At 33.3% G+C, this 15,308-nt stretch overlaps 1 protein-coding gene across 2 annotated transcripts in view; it reads right to left on the minus strand.

Annotated features, from left to right (window-relative positions):
* Positions 1-772: 772 nt before the first annotated feature.
* The window catches only part of LOC126776301 (uncharacterized), a 30,665-nt gene continuing 16,129 nt past the window's right edge, over positions 773-15,308 (minus strand). For both annotated transcript variants that reach the window (XM_050498704.1, XM_050498713.1), the window contains exons 3-12: positions 14,761-14,907; positions 13,931-14,119; positions 12,469-12,619; positions 12,106-12,237; positions 11,700-11,867; positions 6,580-6,769; positions 5,482-5,633; positions 4,356-4,471; positions 3,724-3,882; positions 773-3,502 (exon numbers count right to left, since the gene is read on the minus strand). In XM_050498704.1, the coding sequence (XP_050354661.1) occupies positions 996-3,502; positions 3,724-3,882; positions 4,356-4,471; positions 5,482-5,633; positions 6,580-6,769; positions 11,700-11,867; positions 12,106-12,237; positions 12,469-12,619; positions 13,931-14,119; positions 14,761-14,907 (3,911 nt within the window). In that variant the 3' untranslated portion in view covers positions 773-995. The remainder of the gene's footprint in view (positions 3,503-3,723; positions 3,883-4,355; positions 4,472-5,481; positions 5,634-6,579; positions 6,770-11,699; positions 11,868-12,105; positions 12,238-12,468; positions 12,620-13,930; positions 14,120-14,760; positions 14,908-15,308) is intronic.

The following is a 15,308-nucleotide window of genomic DNA, read 5'->3' on the forward strand; positions in this document are numbered from 1 at the left end:
AATATAGAGAGAGATATTTTATAGGTCAGTAACTTTTTTATTTCAGAAAAAATATGCATAAATAAGAGCGTAAAAATAATAATTAAATAGTCAATTAATTTCCAATTGCATTTTAAATATTAATAAATGCCTAATAGAAAAAAAACAGATATATTTTTTTACTAAAATCCAAATATTATTTATTTAGTACTTTATTTATAGTGAGAATATATTTACTAGAAAGATTTAGATATTTTTAAAGAAAGTATCTTCTTTCGGTCGCTTATAGTTCACACCACAGACATAACGAAGCTTGGCAAGTCACATCGTATCAAAGAATTTAAGATAATAGGGATGTTAAGAAACCGTTTAAGTCAAGTTCAGCTAAATGCTCTTGTTGAATTACTCGAATGTAACTTTTGGTTAATTTAATTGTTCCATTTATCTCGAAGTGTTCTTTTTGATCTAGAAACTTCCATTCAGCGTTTCAAAGCCCGAGATATGGTTGATCCCTTCAATAAAATCCTCTTAAAGCCGTGACAAGCGAAATACTGCAGTAGATAAACGTTTCCAAATATACGATGGAATATATTTTAGAGAAGGACCTTTTAGTCGTGAATATGTAAAATAAAACACAGATATATTTCATCAGTATTTCATCAGTATCTAAATGCATTAAATAACTAGTTCTTTGGTTACAAATTGGTCAAATTTTTAATAAATATTATTCATTCCTTTATCACGTAGCATTTTTTAAGGCTAATTAATTTAAATAAAAGCAACCTCTTATCTCTAATGCTAAAGTAATTTTAAAGCTTTTTATTGTATAGCATCATCTACTTGCATCAGATACATATCGATTTAACAAACAATACACGAATTAAAAAGAAATAAGTTTACTATTCCTTACTAAATGCATTAAGTTAACATTTCCCTATTGCTTATGATAGAATTAGAATCTAAAATACATTTACATGTCAATCTTATAGAAAAACTAATAATTAATCTAAGCTATGTTACTTTAATTGAACTTTTCGTACAGTTCCTGTACTGGTCTCCGTATCATTGGAAGAACCTGAATTTGAATGTTCTAATTTGCTAGAATCAGATTTACTGTTAAAGCTACTTCCACTGCTGCCTTTTGTATTTCTATTTAAAATAGACGAAGGTTTTATTGTTTTTCTTGGTTTTAATTTCACGGCCTTTTCTGGAGGACTGTTTATACTCTCACTTCTATTTTTTAACTTGTTCAAACTGAAATTAGCCTTTATTTGTGCTGTTTGTTCCAAACTGCTTACATCAGGTAAAAGTAAATCCGAAATACATACGTAATTTTCTTTACTTTTTGGATCGATATGTACTGTGTTTATTTTAACGGGTACAATTTCCACTTTCTTTTCAAATATTGTTTCTGGGCCTTTTGAATCTAAAACATCCATATCCGTTGGTGATTCTACACCTCCAACCAATTCCTGAATTAATCTATCTTCAGCGAGATTATCGAGAAATTCGTCATCTACTTCATCATTTATATCGTCATCAGAATAAAACGACGAAAATGAAGTAACTGATCCCGAAGCGTGCGAATGAAAATCATCAGGTAACCTAACTCTTGGTACGTTTGAAGGAATTTCAATTTGACTAAGTGAAGGTTTGATTATAATTGTCGGTTCTGGAGTACACGGTGTATCACTCGATGCAATAATCACTTTCGGATATTCTCGATTACTACCAGATTTATCGCTCCTACTGACAGACTCAAAAGATTTATTATATGTTTTTTTGTCAGTCGCAGGAGACAAACTATCTATATTCTCGTAATTTCTATTTGAAATATCTGATTCAGATATCTTTTTCACATTTGAAACGTCAAAAGAAGAAAGTTGTTTGGAATTTTTGTATGCAAGGCGTCGTTCCAAAGTAGTAGTCCGTGGTGGCGGTTGCGGTGGAACTTTCGACCTGTCTTGTTGATGTTCAATACTGCCTATTCCGACATACCCGCGAAACGTTTGCAAAACGGTTGGTTGTAGAGATAATCTTTTATGTGCATTTGGTAAATCTGGAAGCACTTTGGGATAATTTCTCCTTTTAATAGTCATTAAAGCTTCTTCTGCAGACAGTGGCTCTGCTTGTGCTTTATCATCTCGAGAAGTTACATTAACTTCATTTCTGAAAGTAACTGGAGGAAGTATATCAATAATTTCAGCTTCACGTCGCAATTTTTCTTTTAAAAGCTCATAATTAACATCTGTCACTGGGTCAGAAGTAGAATGCTTATGTGATATTTTAAGTTCGTTATTTTGGCTTAAAGCCAATATCACCTCATTAGTGTACGTCTTGCTAACTTCATTTTTACCTACGGTATTGTTAACATTCTCAGATATAATAGCGCCATCAGTTTTTGATCTTTGTAATTTATTTTCCATACTGGAATGTTTTGATTCATCAAAAGATTTAGATAATTCTATTGGTTCTTGCTTTAGAATTGAATTTGTTCGAGCTGCAGGTGTAGCATCGATGGCAACGGAAACTTTTCTAGATTTAATACTGTCCGTTCCTTTGCTTTTTAAGGAATCGCTTGATTTATTTGTTCGTTTACCTAGTGTCGATTGCTTATTGCTAATTAGGGATGAATGTGAATCTAAAGCCGATGTTGATGTTGTTTTTTCTGAAGTTTTGTTATTTCCGCTATAGGTTTTTGCCAAAAGACTATTCGGGCTTAATGATTCATTAATTTTTAAATTTACTTTTGTTATTTTTCTAGAATCAGAAAGTAATTCTTCAGATCTCGTGTAAGGCTTTGTACTTATAAATGACTTATCATTTAATTCAGAGTTAGATTTTCTCAGTATACTTGGCGAGCATCTGTGCATAACTCCATTCGCGATCCAGTCCCTAACTTTAGTATGAGCATCTAGAGTACTAGTAGATAAATGCCTACGTAGCTGGAAACGTTCTCTAAAACCACCAGAATCGTCAGATTTCGGTGTTTTACAAACTTCTTTCTTTTTCACTTTCTTGCTATTGTTTCTAATTTTCGTAATACTCATCGACTTGATTACACTACAGCCATTTTTAAAGGTTTGTAATGCACTTTTGTCGTCCTTAGAACTTTTTTGCCCTATGACATCCACTTCACCGACTTCAGCGCGTGATTGATTAGAAACTTCAAATGATCGTTCTCTAATTTGTGATTTTCTTTTCTTGTAATAAAATAAACCGCATATACCAACATTTATAGCTATAAATAATATTCCAAGAGAAACAACAAGGGTGATGGTAGCGCTGGATGTTTTAACAGGTATTTCAGTTATTGGTTTTACAGTAGTGTGTACAGTTTTTTCCATTAAACCGGACGGTATGGGTCGTGATGGCGTTTTTATTGATTGTATTTCTCTGTATATCGTTTCAGTATCTGGTTTCGATACAGGCGGTGAATACGGCCGTAATTTACCATAAGCGGTTGGAGAACTGTAGTGAGGTGGGTTATATACTTGGGGCGTCCAAATTTTTCGAATGGGATCTGGAAAAGTTTAAGCTTTATTACTTTAAGAATAAATAAATAGTTTTATGTGAATATTTTATATTTCTCTAAAGAATACATCAATCATGTTGATGATGTATTTTTATATGATAAAAATAATGAAATATATGACAGTTGTATCAGTAAAAAAATAGTGGAAAATAAAATACAATATTTTAACTGAAGTTGATTATAAAAAATATTTATGGAACAAGATTTACCTGTTATTCTATGACTAGGTTTCGGTCTATGTGTTGATGGTGTGGGAGTAAACTCAAATAGAGGATCAACAATGTATCTTTTCATTTTATTTGGTAGCGTCTCGATCCAAAAGCTACTATAGTTAGATCTATATAAACTATTTATTGTGGGTGGCAAGTCTGAAAATATAATCCTATTGATATTATACATATATAACTAACTAATATTATAAATGTGGTGTTAGAGGCACCACCATCCTCTCAATATATATTTTATCTACAAGCCGCAATACTTGGTATTGTTGTGTTCCGATTTGAAGGGCAAGCAGGTAAGTATCACTACAAGTACCAAAGACATAACATCTTAGTTTCCAGGATTGGTGGTGCATTGGTGATGTAAGGGGTTTCTAATATTTTTTACAATGCTGTTTATGGGTGATGTAGACCACTTACTATCAGTTGCTAGTCTGCCTGAATACAACAATAAAAACAAGAAACATGATGAAATTTTACATTTTTTCGTTTTCTGTACCCTTGACAATTCAAGGGAAGGGAAGAAAACAGAAAAGGAAATAGGTAACTAAGCACCCACCCTTCCTAAGTGGGCGGAAACTGGTATTTTATAATACCGATCGAATTTTAAAATACTTTACCTATTCTTAAATACGGTTGATGAGCAATATTGTACTCCGGCCATTCCACATTATACTGGTTCCATTGTTTTTTATCGAATGTGAAATATTCGTTCACGCTTTGTGTGTTAGGTGACCTGTAGTATCGTAAATAAATTTAAGTCAGTTAAGTGAAATTTTTATGACGAAAATAAAGTAAGAGGAAAGTAATCGTCTGTAAATGTCCGACTGTAAGACAAAAGGCCGCTTTTCCTCTTAAGGAGTTGTATTTGGAGCTTATTCAATTATGTTGTTACAGTGTACTTTTATGGGTACATGATAGATTTTTATCTGACACATTCAGGTTCTCTCCAATTTTGTCTCATTCGAGCTCGAGACGAATAATTATTACATATACCAATTAAACACACTACGACTAAGTTGCGCTTACACGGAAAAGAACGCTTAGTCCGCAATCTTCGGTCAAGATTCACGTTTTAAGCCACTAGCCCATTTCGGTTCAATTTTATAACAATATGAGCTAAACATTTAAATAAAAACTTTTTCATAGAAAAAAAGGCGAAGTGATATTTTTAAAACACATTTATTTTATTTATCTTAAGATCGCTTATTTATTTATAAATATGATTAGAACTGATTTTAATAAGTTTTTTCTTGAATTCACTTTGAATGAAAAATATGTTCAAGACATAAAGTCGAGTGATGACGCGAACCATGCAGGACGTGTTCATAATTGGCAAGAAACACAACTTTCCGTAGTTGATTCGTTTCTCACTCCCGCAATTCAAATATAACACTAAAAAGTTATTGAATACATAATATCAATTTAGTGTATTTATAATTTTAAACGCTTACTATACATAAAATAAATGTTCTCCTGACCTATTTTAGTATCGGCAACCATTATATAAAATTCAAGTGCAGGACCAATGGCTTTACATGTTTTTCCCAGGAAAGGGAAACACTGCCAACTTTTAAATTTGGAACTGTTATTGAAAATTTCCGGAAAAAAACCCACCTGGTTTTGAGTCCAGGACTTGATGGTCTACCACCATAAAAGCTAGCCTTAAGTCAAGCAGTTGTTTATAGAATTGTATCTATACAGTGCTATAAGCAACGAATAGTATATATACTACTATATACCTACCCATTTTTAACAAAATTTGTCCACAGCCTCATTATCACTTCACTGAGTAGTTTTTCCTGCTGCGTGTATTCCGAATGAAAATGCGTATTGGCACCACCCAGAGGAATACCCAGCACGTATGGCATTTCTTCTCCGTGAACACTTTTGTTTAACTGAAAATATATGTTAATAGTATACAACAAACATTCTGATATAATTAAAAAAAAATTTTACATTGCACTTCAATCTACATTCAATTTAAATTATACAAACACATATCTAAAATTTACAGGATTTCATTGAATTTTAATCAAAATTTAAATATTCTTTATGCAAGTAGGCTCATAAAAGCAATTTTGAATTGTCATATCAAAGTATTTCTTGTAAAGAACCCACCTAATATGCAATTATTTATCATTTATAAACTACAACAGAATCCAATGCTCTGAGCTAAGTATTAAAACACATACTAAGTCATCAACTACAGCTCAGCGCTCACGTAAGATAAACTCATTCAGTCCGCTTGCATATGTACGTGTATTTGGACAAACATCTGCTACAGTAATATCAAGGGTTTATATAATTTAATATTTAAGTCTTAATAGTGGCACTTTTAAGGTTTGTTCTGCAATTTGTTAATACGATAAAAAATGAAAATATTTGTTATTATTACTCAGGATTGCCATTTCATTTACGCTGTTTATCGAGAAATTCTCGAAGGTCGACGGGTCGCATTGATTTGAGTATTTGATGGGATAATTAAAGGCTTGTAACTCGAGGGTCATATTTTTCTATTGATTTTTGTGAAAAATATCATAACTAGAATCTATGTTGATTTCATTAAAATGTTCTCTTCTATAACACTGAATCTTCCCGCACTGTGGGACCAGTTTATATTAAAACTTGATGTGATTTATTGGTTTTCAGTGCTGACATTCCTTAATATTTACTCGTAATTAATTCTAAAATTATTAATAAGAAGATACACAGCTATTCTTAGGAATATTAAGATTAGTTAAACAAAGCTGTGACTTCTTCTTTCGAATGTCAAATTAATATGACAGAAAGAAAAAAAAATGGTGTTATACGTAACGCTGACAATATATAATAATATCTTACTGGTGCATAATCCGTGCTAACAGAATTGTGGCCAAATACGTAAAAATATGATTGTCTATTGGCCTTCGATTGGTAGTTAGCGAAGCTGATCATCGGAGCCAGGGTCCGGGCGTCACTGAACAGGTTTAAAATAACATCGCGGTTCGTCTCCACACTCCAACGCTGAGGGTCCAGTTTTGACGGAGAGTATCTGAAAAATTGTAAGCACATAAATTATACATTATTTAATTTTTGCAATAAATAAATAAAAACTTTATTGTACACTTTTTTCATAGTAATGCAGCCCTTACTTCTGAACTAGTGTTAACCTTGCATTGTTTATTTATTTTTTTCAAATTGACATGTTGCTGTTAGCCCATGTGGCCTCGACAGCGTAACCGGGCGGGGAACGAGTCTTTATGATACTCAGCCGGTGACTCAGCCCACTTAAGGGCTCAGAATTCGCGTGTCCTTAGGGCGCCTCCTGTGAGGCACCTCGGTTTAGGAATCATCGACGTCGAGAAGGATCTTGCGTTAGAAGTCAATTACTACTTTTACGAACACTCTTATTAATCTAAATTAATCGAATAGCTTGAATATATGTTTGAGTGAATGCTTAGTAAATTTACAAAACATTTTTTATACACTAACAATCAGAATGTAGGTATGTGAACATACCGATCAATTTAAAGCAAGGCAAAAGCCTGTTATAAAAGGAAGATGCTTGGAGTTTATTCCCTCTTAGCTATATATGTTAGAACTTCATCTGTCAAATGCATTATATCTCAAGATGTTTCCTTTGGCATCAAGCACGAGATAAATTTTAAACACAAATTAAAGTAAGGATAGTGATAATGTATGTCAAGATCACATACTCACATACTGAGATATGAGCGAAAAGCAATTAATTTTTTTTTTTTATAGAATAGGAAGGTGGACGAGCATATGGGCCACCTTTTCTTTTTTTTTTTTTTTTATATGCCCCGGGATGGCAAATGACTCCACTCCACCTGATGGTAAGTGGTAGTAGAGTCCAAACGCGACGACGGCCAGTACAGTCGGGAAGAATGTTCTGTACTAGCCGTCCCCGCCATGCCGGCCCGCAAGATGCCTCTTCACGCCTCGTTTGAAGGAACCCGGGTTGTAAGAGGAGGGGAACACGTGAGCTGGTAAAGAATTCCATTCTTTGGTAGTGCGGAAAAGAAAGGAGTTGCCAAATTTCTTTGTGCGCGATGGAATTGATGTCACAGTTAGGCGGTGACATCGAGAACCAGCTCGCGTGGACTTAAGAAGGAAGGGGGAAGCAGGAATTAGAGAGAATAATTCCTCAGAGCACTCGCCGTGATACAGACGATAGAAAGCGCTCAGTGCTGCTATCTCGCGACGCAATTGTAAAGGTTCAAGGGTGTTTGTGACCTTTACGTCGCCAATAATGCGTACTGCACGTCGCTGCAAACGGTCCAAGGCCTCCATTAGGTACTTAGCGGAGCCATCCCAAAGGTGCGAGCAATATTCAACGCAAGACCGTACCTGTGTTTTGTATAACAGGCACAGTTGTTGTGGCGTGAAAAAACGCCGCACCTTGTTCAGAACTCCGAGTTTTCGTGAAGCTGTTTTTATAATAGCCTCGATGTAATCCCTTGGACTAAGGTACACCTGATGGTAAGTGGTCACCAAACGCCTTTAGACATTGGCATTGTAAGAAATGTCAACCATCGCTTATAGTCAATGCGCCACCAACCTTGGAAACTAAGATTTTATGTCCCTTGTGCCTGTAATTACACTGGCTCACTCACCCTTCAAACCGGAACACAACAATATCAAGTACTGATGTTTTGCGGTAGAATATCTGATGAGTGGGTGGTACCTACCCAGACGAGCTTGCACAAAGCCCTACCACCAGTAAAAGTAAATATATTTATTTATTATTAACTTTTAATGTGCTATGTTTAAGGTTAACATAGTTTTATGCCGTGACGACAAACGAATTGATGCTCTCTTATTATCTTTCCCACCACCCTCTACTCTCTACTCCCTCAGGTCTGCATAGAGTTTACTACAGTAACAGCCTGTTAATGTCCCACTGCTGGGCTAAGGCCTCCTCTCCCTTTTGAGGAGAAGGTTTTGGAGCTTATTCCACCACGCTGCTCCAATGCGGGTTGGTAGAATACACATGTGGCAGAATTTCAATGAAATTAGACACATGCAGGTTTCCTCACTATATATTAGACACATGCAGGTTTCCTCACTATATCAGTTTACTATAGACATAATTCGTTGCTATATATTTTTTTAGAATATCGCTGTGCTTGTGTTTTTAATAAAAGGGTATGTATAAATTTTCTACTTATTAGATGATAAATTTTAATATTTTGTGGATATAAATGTCAGATAATGATATTTTATTGTATCATACTTTTCAGATTGAGATTTTTTCCGTAGTCGAGTTATTATATTTAAACTGATTTTTTTTCTAATATATCGTTCAACCGATCGAAAAATCTGGTATATATTAGAGCATAGGGAATATTTTAATGCAAGGCATTTCCAATGATAGTTTTGTACACAAATTTGATGAGGCATAGAAATGGAGGCCGAGCCTAGTAAAAACTATTTATATTTGAAAAATTGTTTCTAATCTCCATATAGAACGAATAAATGTACTTATTTGGGTCCATATAATTTAAATTCATGGGGTCGTAACATTCGGTATCACATAATATCGACCTATATAACTGTTTTATGGGGAGAAATGTGTAACAGTCGGAGAGATGCCCTTTGAGATATTTTAGTTGAAGTTTTTACTTAGTGACAAGACTATATATCCCACTGCTAGAGTGAGACCTCCGTCATCAAAAGTCACTCCAAGCTCCAATCCGGTTTGGTGAATACTCAAGTGGCAGAGATTCGACATTTTTTTACTTTACCGTCGTACGAGACGAATCATAAACTCATATTAAGGGCGTGAATATTAATTGGTGCATGCCCGGATTTGCCTGCCATCTTCGATTACAAATCGAGTATTCTAACCACTGTAAACTGTGTCTAAAAATAAACTATAAGGATATTGCAATCTGTTTTATTTATTTGTGGATGCAGTTTCCAATATCGCTCGGATCACATGAAAAATAATGAAAAATATTGCAGCCACCAGCTTCATTGTGTTGTGACATCATTTGGGAACTATACCTATATTTAGACATGAAGCTATCAATGATATCGACATGATTGTGAATTTTGGGGATTCTTTTTTATTGTAAAAGATGGTTATATGATAATAATTTATATGATATAAATGAAATATAATTGTTACGATCGGCATACGTATGCGTATTTGTGATAAATCGAAAAAATAATTGCACCCATTCGATAATTAAACACAACAAAGAAACAATACAAGCCTTGATATGGTCGATTAATTTGGCGTAAATAGGAACAATATGGGATATTTATAGCACTTAGAACTACCAACCTCCTTGTGGGTAGCCACATTATTTACAAGCAGTTGATAGTTTAAAAATAAACTTTTTTAAATTTATTAAATGTTTCTAACTTAATTGTTCTTTTAAAAATCTCCTTTTAATATATAATACGGAATTTAATGTTAGCTTTTCGACTACAAGTAATGTCCATATATTAAGATGTAGACAAATCATATCGATAATTCTTATTCCACGTGCTGAAGTCATTTCATCTTTTAGCATTGCACGAAAATGTAAGGAAATTTAGAAAAATATGAAGATTTTAACCTTGGAATATTACCTAACCATAATTTAATTTTACGTTCATCAAAGTAAATCACGCAGCGTAATGCCATAAAGAAATAATGTTTGTACATAAGTCATCCAGTTCAGTGGTTCGCACTAGAGGTGTGAACCATGAACTAAAAAAAATGCCTTGTTAATATGATTAATCATTCATCTAAAATATAATTTTTAGGACATAAAAATATCCATAAATATATATTTACATATCCGTTCAATAGATAGTCATTTAAAATAATAAATGGTAATGATTAATCATAGAAAATTTAAACTGGAGTCACTCAAAACATTGGGTCAGTAAGACACTTGAGACTTAAAAAAAATATATTAGACAATAATAGTCCCAATATTAGAGAAGAAGAGTTGGAGAAGAGCTTGGAGCTTGGAGGACTTTTTCCAATTTACTGCTTCAATGCGGATTGGCAGAAACAAATTTGCGGAATTCACTTCACCGATTAGCTAGAGAATGAATCATTAACACTATTTTTTTGTTTTTTATTGACATTGATAATATTAGCAACATAATAAAAAAACTATGGTAAAGACAATCTGAACCCTTCGATACTAGTTTGAGATGTATTTATTGCTAATATTCTAGGCTAAGGTTGTTCATATGTGCTTAAACTCTCACCGGCAAGACACATTGATACAGTGCAACAGGTTTCGTGTGATTGATATTAAGCTTTATGTGCTTTTATTTACGGTGCAAATTTGCGAAGCGGATTATCTTTCTCTTAACACCCTGACAAATTTAAGTCATACGTCAGTGGAGATTGCTCTCGTAGGTATTTTCGCTGTCGTGCCTTGAAAGCACATTAAGCCGTCAGATCTTGTCGTATGATACAAGCAAATGGTGGCAAGCGTCTAATAAATGTTTAAAACTATTTTTGCAACAGCCTTAAAGTATTAAAAAATACTGCATAAAACCCATATGAAAGCATCTACATAAATGTCATTGTATATACATTGTTATATTTAAGAAACGATATTATAAAATTACGTCAATTTATTAAATAGGCTTTGAATAGAGCTTAAATAATTTAGCTTACACATCATTATAACAATAACAGTAGAGTCATGTTATTTGGCATAACAACATTTGATTTCATAAGCTTTGCATTAAATCCATATCCTAAATTATGAAGTTCTCGGGTTGTATTGTTTTATAGAAGGTCCCTTTATATATATATATTGTTATTTTAGGAATAGTTTTATGCATTTAGTTCTTTATTTGACATGTAATACAGTTAACAACTGAAAGACAAATGACATGATTTTCTGATAATATTGCGAAAATATTATTCTTTTAAGCTGCATGTATATTTAAAATGATGATATTAAATTAAGTCACATGTTATTAATTATCTAAGCACGTACTGTTTTAAGACTTCCTTCAGAGTCACATCTTCCGCTCCTTCGAAAACTATTTTAGCAAACTTCGTAATAAATTCATCTCTTTGATTCTCCAGAATACCATGGTCAAGTTCGATCACACCAAAATCATGGTAACTCTCAAGTTCTGTGACACCACTTAACAGTTGGTACCTAAAAAATATTACAAAATCATGAATATACTATAATCCTTCGTTGTGTCGTTTATGGTGGGTTTTTGGTGATAAGTGAATTTTGAGACTACACACGAGTCTAAGGTAATAGTAAAATTAACTAGCACTTGTGAAACTAAGAGTCGATAGTTGGAAGCTCGGTATTTTGTATCAACGTGAAATATTTCAGTGTTACTTCTGACGTAACTGTAACCGACTGAGAGCCGTAAATAACTTACTTGCTCAGAAGATTTGGAAATGCCTCCATTGTCTTCGCTGGTTCGCTTGGAATAAATGAACCAGCGACAACTGGTCCTAGAGCTGTCTCGAACTCTCGAGCTAGTATTTGCACTTTCTTTATTTCTGATAATCTGCAAATAATAATATTAAGCACTGAATATAGAAAAAAAGTCCTATATTACCAAGTATTTTAATTGTGTATCTAATAAAAACTAGTACATAATTATTTTTTAATTTAATAATTAATTTAAAAATTGTTACCTAAATTTTATGTAATTTACTTTTTCATCAATCTTTAGAATTTATAATTAATGTAAGATTTATTTAGTTATTTTTTATATTAGAATTGCAATGTATCTTACGGTTTATTTTGTAAACAAGCCATCATATTCTTCGAATTTAGATTACAGCCTAAACTCTGAGCGACTTGCAGTGTATACTGTGTAGGATCCTTGGTCATCGCTGAATCGGATAAAGAAGATCCTGACATGAGTATCGCTCGATGGAATAATCCTGAAATAATGATAAACGAAGATTGTAAATGAACATTAACGTAGCAATAAGTACTAAATCGACCACTTTACGTTAATACAACGTCTGAAATATTTCACTATTGTAAATCAAAATTTTGCAAACACAATTTTCGATGCTTCTATGCGGTTTGTGAATACACATGTGGCAGAATTTCAGTTAAATTAGACGTGCAGATTTACTTATGATGGTTTCCTTCACCATCGGATACGAGATGAATTTTAAAGACAAATTAAGCACATGAAAATTCAATGACCTGCCTGGGTTTGACCCACAATCACTGATTCAAGCGGTCTAACCACTGAACTATATTGTCTCATAGCCTTAGTCTTTGCTCAATATTATCAAAATAAATCGAAATTTAACTAAGTCAAATGGTATCTTGGCTAATGAAGTTAAAATATTTTTTGCTAACGAACAACCTAATCTAATCAAAACAAAACAATCTTCATTAAATATCTTACAAAACTTAGACGAAGATTGTTAACAATGACCAACAATGAACTGGCTCACTTTGTGGACGACACGAAATCCTACCCAGATTAATTATTCTCATTTCAATGGGTCAGATGTTTTGCTCAATTTCCCGTTTTTGTTAATGAAGCATCATTAGTCAAAACATTGTTTTCGTTCGTTAGCAGTTTTCTTTATGACGAAAGAAAATATTAAAATTGTTCAGAAAATTGCGAACCAGCTACTATGACTTTAATTAGGAAAGAAATTTTTAAATGTACAAAAAGAAAGAATAATAATGCTAATGGTAATGGTGGAATAAGTACACCATTTACTAAGAATTTTTTTTCTGTCTTCTGAAAGCAAAATATTTGAGTATTTTTTATTTTTCAGTTTCAGTACAGTTTTGGGCATTGCAGCATTGCAAGCAATGTATCAACGAATAGATAGTAGCCAAAGGTTGATTTAAGTTAAGGATTTCTTTCTTTTACCTAAAACCCACGTAACATATATAATCATTGTCATATATAATAACCAATTATGATGTGCGTTTTGCATACGTACCTAACTTCCTACGTACAACATAACAAAATTCTTCCATTCCGAGTGCATATAAGAAAATATTTGATATCATTTTAACTAACCGTGTATATATGAAGTATATGTGAAGTATTGGTTACCTGTTACTACAATGATCCACTGAGCTGCTTGCCGGACTCAGTAGAACCGGACTACACGGTAGATTATTTGTTTCCGTGACAACTTTACATTGTACATGCTAAAGTTCTATGGTCTATACTTTCTTCTTATGTAAAAAGATTATAAAGCAAAAATTCTTACCGTTAGATATAGGAGATAGCATGAGGAAATTTACACATGCCGCTCCAGTTCCATGACCCATCAGTGTCACCGAATTTGGATCCCCATTTAAATCTTCTATGTTATCCTTTATCCATTGTAATGCTGCTAGTTGATCTAGAAGACCGTTGTTACCGTAGACATGTTCAGTGATGCTCGGTTTCATGAAACCTAGAAATGTAATCAAATGTAATTTGCCATTTTAGAACAAATGTATAAATAAACTAGAACAGAGCGGTGTCCATATAAAAAGTTTTAAAATTGTTTGAAACAAGATAACAGCTGAAATATGATAAGCAATAGAACTAATCTGAAAGTCGCAAGATATAAATAGGGTTTATATAATGTTGATCACGAATATTCTAAGTATCATTATTTATTAATATATCTGTATGGTTACAGGTATTACTAGTGGTAGAGCTTTGTGCAAGCTCGTCTGGGTAGGTACCACCCACTCATCAGACATTCTACCGCAAAACAGCATTACTTGGTATTGTTGTGCTTTGGTTTGAAGGGTGAGTGAGCCATAGTAATTACAGGCACAAGGGACATAACATCTTAGTTCTCAAGTTTGTGGCGCGTTGGCGATGTAAGCGATGATTAAAATTTCTTACAATGATAATGTCTATGGGCGTTGGTGACCTCTTACCGTCAGGTAGCCTATATGCTCGTCCGCCTGCCTATATTATAAAAAAAAGATTTTAATATAATACCAATGATACCCTAAGAAATTGATTAGTACTTCGTGAGAGTGGTAATTCTAAAAGCTTATTACAATAAGTTATGATCAAAACTTTATCTGAACAACTTACCTAAGATACCCAACCTAAAGTTAACGGTGATAACCATGACATTGCCATAGGACGACAAAATCCTGCCATCGTATGGGTTGGCTGAGCTCCACTCAAACGAGTCGCCATGTATGAATACCAGCACTGGAAATTTCTTAGATTTATGCTCTGGAACAAAAATATAAATGAAATATAAGAAATAAAAAAGAAAGTGCAATAAATAATTAATATAATTCTACTACTACAACTAAGTTGTAGTTGCAATTTATTCTTTCATGTACATAAAAATGTTTACATAAAGGACTTAAATGAATGATATATGTGTACCAATAAATATTTAATAAATTAATACTAGCAACTGTGCATAAATTAACCACGCTACTAGCAGGCTAACAGCATTACTTCTTTGAATCGCAATTCCGATTCATTACACGAATATACACACAGTAGCAATAAGACGTGTTGTTATATATTTTAGAATTGTATATATATTTACATTTTTTTCACTTGCGAGAATGTTTGTGCGGTTACATAGCGTGTGGTTGTGAATATATTAAGTGACTGGACTA

This window comes from Nymphalis io, chromosome 2 (assembly GCF_905147045.1).
Source record: "Nymphalis io chromosome 2, ilAglIoxx1.1, whole genome shotgun sequence".
Classification (NCBI taxonomy): Eukaryota; Metazoa; Arthropoda; class Insecta; order Lepidoptera; family Nymphalidae; genus Nymphalis; species Nymphalis io.